This window comes from Chiloscyllium punctatum, chromosome 10 (genome assembly GCF_047496795.1).
Source record: "Chiloscyllium punctatum isolate Juve2018m chromosome 10, sChiPun1.3, whole genome shotgun sequence".
NCBI classification, from domain to species: domain Eukaryota; kingdom Metazoa; phylum Chordata; class Chondrichthyes; order Orectolobiformes; family Hemiscylliidae; genus Chiloscyllium; species Chiloscyllium punctatum.
This window is the reverse complement of record NC_092748.1, coordinates 114,969,961-114,977,210: the sequence shown is the minus strand read 5'-3', so window position 1 is coordinate 114,977,210 and position 7,250 is coordinate 114,969,961. Positions and strand designations below refer to the sequence as shown.

General features: G+C 45.1%; 1 protein-coding gene across 4 annotated transcripts in view; it reads right to left on the bottom strand.

Annotated features, from left to right (window-relative positions):
• Positions 1–4,681: 4,681 nt before the first annotated feature.
• The window catches only part of tmem198ab (transmembrane protein 198ab), a 140,339-nt gene continuing 137,770 nt past the window's right edge, over positions 4,682–7,250 (bottom strand). For all 4 annotated transcript variants that reach the window (XM_072579990.1, XM_072579991.1, XM_072579989.1 and 1 more), the window contains exon 7: positions 4,682–4,897. In XM_072579990.1, coding sequence (XP_072436091.1) covers positions 4,763–4,897 — 135 coding nt within the window. In that variant the 3' untranslated portion in view covers positions 4,682–4,762. The remainder of the gene's footprint in view (positions 4,898–7,250) is intronic.

The window sequence follows — 7,250 nt, the reverse complement described above, 5'->3', positions numbered from 1 at the left end:
TTCTCAAAACTTGAGGGTTCTAAGAACTTTGAACTGTACTTACTGTTATCGATCTGTTTGTACTGGACATCTTGCCCACTTCTAGTAAACATAATACCTGTGTTTATGTGCATGATTGATGTTGCATTACACAGATCAAATCTTTCTCTTGATGCTAGTCAGCAATAAAATGTCACCTTCTGTCACTCAAGAATTAGCTGGCAATTAGCTCCTTCATTTCTAGTGAACTTCATTTTATTTCAAATGTGATATCTGGGCTTGAAAGAAATAAAAGTATTTGTCGCAATCAGATGAGGGGGAATTAAAAAGGGAGGAGATGACTCCCTTCCTGTTGTAACAAATTTCATGCACATTGTCATCCCGTTACATCATTTCCCCAGATGTTTAATATCTTCCGTGCAAAGACCTATAGCAAACAATTTTACAGACCAGAAACTGCCTATTTGGCTCCACATTTCCAAGTTGGAGTTTAGGATCCATGAAGTCTCCTCCCACATTATATCTTACCCTAACAGCCTAATCTGTGGCTCCTTTCTCCCTCATCGTTTTTTCCAAATTCCCCTTAAATCCATTTTGACTTTTCATTTCTACCAATCCCAGTGGGAGTGGGTTCCACAGTATGTTCTCTGGGTGAAGAGATTCCCTCCTGGACCTCCTACATGATCCATCAGTGACTGTGTCATAATTGTGGACTTTAGAAACACCTTCATTCTGTCCAGTCTCTCAACCCCTTCACGATATTAAATTAGGTCTTCCCTCAGCCACCCTCTTTTTTGACAGCAAAGAGCTCCTTCCTCCCAACCTTTCCTGCTGGTGTTAATCCCTCTGTTTCTTGATTGTTCTGTTAGAATATCAACCCTGTTTCTCTCACAGATGCTGCCAGACCTGTTGAGTTTCTCCAGTCATTTCTGTTCTTGTTTCTTTTTGTGTTGTTAGTCAAAGGCAAAAAGTCTTGGTCAAGGGACACTCGTCAACCACATGGTTTCAGAATCAGTAACATCCTCCTGGAGAGGGTAGGCAGGACCATGGCCTCACTGTCACCTTCCAAAGACAGCACCTGCATCTGTGCAGCACTCCTTCAGTCCTACCATCTTGAACTGGGAATGTGTAAACGCATTATTACTTCACCTCACACCAGAAACACATATTTTCGATTAGATACCCCACAGTATGGAAACAGGTCCTTCAGCCCAACAAGTCCATGCTGACCCTCTGCAGAGTAACCCACTCAGACCCATTACCTTATATTTCCCTCTGACTAATGCACCTAACACTATGGGCAATTTAGCACGGCCAATTCACCTGACCTGCACATCATTGGACTGTGGGAGGAAGCCGGAGCACCCGGAGGAAACCCACGCAGACACGGGGAGAATGTGCAAACTCCACACAGAAAGTTCCCTGAAGCTGGAATTGAACCCAGGTCCCTGGCTAACCACTGAGCTACCGTGCCGCTCATTTTACCTCAGATAAAAGGGACACTTTGTACATACTCTGAATATTTCCTTGAACAACCTGAATTGAGAATTGTTTATGAACAATTTGGTTGGAAGTTGTTCAAATATTTCTTGATAGAACATATGTGTTGCTTCGTGGTTAGCATTTCTAGCCCGTCCCTAGTTGCCCCTTGAGAAGGTGGGGGTGAGCTGCCTTCTTGAACCACTGCAGTCCATGTGCTGTAGGTCGACCCACAATGTCCCTTAGGGAGGGAATTCCAGGATTCTGACCCAGCAACACTGAAGGAACGGTGATATATTTCCAAGTCAGTGAGTGACTTGGAGGGGAACTTGCAGGGGATGGTGTTCCCATGTATCTGCTGCTCTTTTCCTTCTAGATGGAAGTGGTCATGGGTTTGGAAGGTGATGTTTGATGATCTTTGATGAACTTCTGCAGTGCATCTTATAGATGGTACTCACTGCTGCTACTGAACATTGGTGGTGGAGGGAGTTAATGTTTGTGGATGTGGTGCCAATCAAGCGGCTGCTTTGATGAGGGGGGTGTCTCATTTCCAATGTGTTGATGGGACCTTATAGAGACAGACTTGTGCCTGGTATCTAGCAACAGACTTTGGAGAGGCAAGAAGTGAATTGTTCACTGTAGAATTCTCAGTCTCTAAGTTAACTTTGCATCCATTATATTTACAAGGCTTCATCAGTTCAGCTTCTGGTCAGTAATAAGTACAGGGTGTTGATAGTTGGGGAAATGAACAATGGCTTTGTCGTTGACAATCGAGTGGCAATGGTTAGACTCTCTCTCGTTGGGGATGAACACTAGTTGGCTCTTGTGTGGCATGATTGTTACCTGCCAATTGTCAGTCCAAAAGTGGATATTGTCCACGTCTTGTTACATTTGAAAATGAACTGCTTCAATATCTCAGGAGTCACAAACAGAGCTGGACATTGTGTAAACATCTCCACTTCTGATCTTACAGAACCCTTGCCCACACTAACCCTCAAATCCCATTCCTGTATTTCCCATGCCAAACGTACTGAGCCTGCACATTTGGGACAATTGAGCATGGCCAATCCAACTAAACTGCGCATTCTTGGATGATGGGAGGAAACCAGATCAAGCCTCTCGCAGACACGGGGAGAATGTGCAAACTCCACACACACAGACACCCAAGGCGGAAATTGAACCCAGGCCCCTGGCACTGTGAGGCAGCAGTGCTAACCACTGAGCCACAATGCCACACACCTTATGATGGAGGCAAGGTCATTGATGAAGCAGCTGAAAATGGTTAGACCTTTGGAATGAACAAAGTTAAGGCCCATGTCAATACTGACATTAATTCAGGTATCCCTCGCTTTTCAAAAGTTTTCTTTATGCCACTTTCCTCTTACCAATGACCTACATTAGTACCTGTTTTCGCTAAGCGAAAGAAATTCCTGATGAAGGGCTTTTGCCCGAAACGTCATTTTCCTGCTCCTCGGATGCTGCCTGAACTGCTGTGCTTTTCCAGCACCACTAATCCAGAATCTGGTTTCCAGCGTCTGCAGTCATTGTTTTTACCTAAGCGAAAGAAATCCAAAGAGGATTTTCGCTTTTATGAAAAAAGACAAAATTTTTCCCATATAAATTAATGCTTCTTCGCTTTATGCCATTCTGGCTGAGGGGAGGTTTCATGTGAACGCTTTACTTTCAGATAACGGGGGAAAACCCATTCCAGGTTCTTTCTGATTGTTGCTCTTGTCAATAAGTCAGTCTGGTTTGAGGCTGAAAATTACCAGCAGGTCTTCAGCAGAGAGTGGGAGGCTGACCTTTCTGAGGTGCCGAGGGCTTGCATTCTGTAATTGTTCCAGGCTGCCTCTGCCTAATGCTTGCTAAAAAAAAGTTATTCCAATAAAGGAGCATGATGTCTCTCCCTAATCTATTAAACATCAGCTCACCCACCAACGCCAATTTCCAAAACTTTTGGAACTACCATTCCAATCAAATAGAGAAAAAGAAAAGAAAAAGACAACAAGTTTATTTTTTATGAAGTCATCTTCATTCTGACCATTACTTTTCGCTTCGAGTCTGCTTTTTAAACTGGCTGCTCTGGAAATTAATCTTTAATTCCTAGTCACTCCAGACTGTAGTGCTGGAGAGTTGGCAGTGCGATCAAAAACTGGGGACCGTCAATAGATAGGAAGTTCACACACACACATACACACATACACACACACACATACACACACACACACACACATACACACACACATACACACACACACATACACACACACACACACACACACATACACACACACATACATACACACACACACATACACACACACATACATACACACAGACCTTTCTTCTGGCTTTAGAAACACAAAATTGGTATTTCTAAAGAGAGGCTTAACACAACATCAAAAATCCACTTTCTCTTCTAATGCCCAAAACCAGTACCCTTTCCTTCTTAATATTTTATATTCAAGAATAGATCCGTGCGCAATAGTTTATATGCAGGAGCACATTTCCCTCCACACGCACATACATGGCTTGGCATCATGCAAAATAAAAATAATCTGCCTGGCAAGTTGCCATTGGGAATATCCTGCTCAGGTCCTTCATTCCCAATGCATTAATGAGGAGAGAGTGTGTGGGGCGGGGGAGATGTGTGCATGGGGGTGGGTTGCAGGCTGAATGAAGTATCCATCGCTGTAGGTGAGAGTCACCCTCCTCTCTCTCTCTCTCTCTCTCTTTCTCGCCGCATCAGTGGTTTCCAGTTCCCTTCAGGGTACAGAACAAGGGAAATGATTACAGTGGGGCATTGAGGACAATGTAGACCTGCTCCCAATATGCTGTCCCTCGGTCTCCCTCTCTCTCTCTCTCTCTCTTTCAGTGACGGTTGATGCCATTTCTCTTCTGGACATGCTCCTTAAAACACTTCCCATCAACAGCTTGACGAGCGTTCCAAAGTTGTGATGTAGTTCTGATTCCCATCGTCATTCCCCTCAGCTCGGAATCAAAAGTGGTTGGGGGTGGGGGGAAACGACAAGCCCAAAGCAGAAGCCTGCATATACTCAGAAAGAGTTCAAAGTGAGCATTGATGAGGGAAATCCAGTTTTTGTTAAGTTGTGTTGAGAGAGAGAGTGAAAGAGAGAGACAATCGACTAGTTCACGAAAGGTCCTTTTCCTTATTTGGTGGCAAGAACCAATGAGTTGTATTTCTTGCTGCACTCTTCCCCCCCCCCCCCCCCCCCCTTTCTCGTCAGACACCCAACAGCGAGAATCCTCCTGCAATTTGCGTCTCCTCGTGCTCCATGTTGCCTCACACGCGGACAGCGGGAGTGGCGGCTGTGAGGGGCACCGTGGAGCTGCAGTCATAGTCTACGTCGATCATGGTGTGCGTGCTTGAGGGAGCGCCCCCTCCTGTCTGGCGCTCTCGGAAGTTCTGAATGTAGCTCTGAGGGGGAGACAAACAGAGGCATGACCAACAAAATATGGGAAGAAGAGGGATCTTGCATTTGTGTAGCATTTGTGTCATGACAACATACAAACAAGGAAAAAGAGGAGGCCACTCAGCCCTTCGAACCCGCTCCGTCCCTCAATACGATTGTGGATGATCCGATTTTAGGCTCAACTCTACATTCCTGCATATTCCCCGATATTCTTCCAAACCCCTTGGTCGTCAAGAATCTATCTCCGCCTTAAAAATATTTAATGATTCAGCATCCATTGCCTTGTGAGGACTGGAATTCCAAAGACTCACAACCCCTCTGAGAGGAAACAATGTGAGGCAGCCATGTTAACCACTGTCCGACCTCACTACAGACCCTAGTTTTAGATTCTTCCACAAGAGGAAACCTCCTATCCACATCCACCCAGTAAGGATCTTCTATGTTTCAATTAAATCACCTCTGACTCTTCTAAACTGCAGAGGATACAGGCTCAGTCTTTCCTCAAAAGGCAATCTACTCACTCCAGCGATTAGTCTAGTAAACCTTCTCTGAACTGTTTCCAACATATTAACATCCTTCTGTAAGTACAGTAACCCGTACTGTATGCAATACTCCAGATACAGTCTCACCAATGCTCTGTATAACTGAAGGATTACTTCCTCAACTCTTGCATTCATATTCCTTCACAATAAAACATAGCATTCTATCAGCTTTCCTGATTACTTGCTCGACTTGCAGACTAACCTTCTGTGATACATGTACCAGGACACCCAGATCCCCCTGCCTCCTCTCTCCAATTACAAATTTTTTTTAAGGTGTGCCAACTTCAGACTGAGAACGAGGAATTTCTTCTCTCAAACGGTTGAGAGCCTTTGGATCTCTTTCCCGTAGAGAGGTGAGACATATATGTCAAACTGAGGTTACCACTTTGTGATCAGTCTGGGAATTGATTTGGAGACTCCGGTGTTGGACTGGGGTGTACAAAGTTAAAAATCACACAACACCAGGTTTATTTGGAACAGGCTTATTTGGGAGCACTTGCTTTCGGAGCGTCGCTCCTTCATCAGGTGGAATTGAGGATTATGGGGAAGGAGTGGGAAAGTGGACATGAGGGACGTTGGATCAGCTGTGATCCTACTGAATGGCAGAGCAGGCTCAAGGGGCCAAATGGCCTCTTCCTGGCTCCTATTTCTGATGGTTTTTATTCTTTTTTCCAGTTTGGACAATTTCACACTTTCCCACATTTGCCAGATCACTCACTTAACCTCCTTTTTCCCCCTTCATAACTCATATGGCTATCTACATTTGTCCCGGCAGCAAGTACCTCCCACACTGTCAAGGTAAAACACTGAAAAGTCCTTTAGAACCAATGAATCTTTTTTGTGTGAAAGGTTAAAACATGAAAGGGGCCTGAGTACAAACCTCTCATATACATAGACAGGTACACACATGACCCAGGGGTGATCCCTCTACACATGAACATACAAATCATGAATCATATGAGCTGGAGTTGGCCATTCAGCCCATTGAACCTGCTCCACCATTTAATACGCTTATGGCTGTAACGTTGAATCTATACTCCTGATGACCATCTCGCCACCTCCTCTTGATTACCCCACCTCTGATTTAAAGCCATTCCAGGATTCTGCTCTTTGAGGAAGAGCGTTCCAAAGACCCACAATCCTCTGGGAGAAAAAGATTCCAAAGGGGCTGACTATTCACCTTAAGAAGGGGAAGTGTTTCACCTTCCACTTCTCAGAACTAAGGCAGGAAATTCAGACTTCAACCAAGGCACACAGATTGAAAGCGTGGCACAGTGGCTCAGTGGTTAGCACTGCTGCCTCACAGCGCCAGGGACCTGGGTTCAATTCCCGCCTCAGGCAACTGTCTGTGTGGAGTTTGCACGTTCTCCCCGTGTCTGTGTGGGTTTCCTCTGGCTGCTCTGGTTTCCTCCCACAGTATAAAGATGCACATCTTTGGTGAATTGGACATGCTAAATTGCCCATACTGTTCAGGGATGTGTAGGTTAGGTGCATTAGTCAGGGGTAAATGCAGGATATTAGGGTAGGGGAATGGGTCTGGGTGGGTTACTTATCAGAGGGTCAGTGTGGATTTATTGGGCAGAAGAGCCTGTTTTCACACCGTGGTGATCCTATGATGCTAGCACCGGAAGAGAGAGCTGATCGGTTGGGCCATCATTGGCACCACGAACGGTTAACTGTCAATCTTCATTCTCTGACTGGGCAGGTAAACTCTGATTGGACAGGGTGTTGCCATGCCAGTGCAGCAGAGATAATCACTTAAGATCAGCAACTGAGGAGGCAACTGCTCTGCTCCCGGGATTTGTGTTTGCCAAAT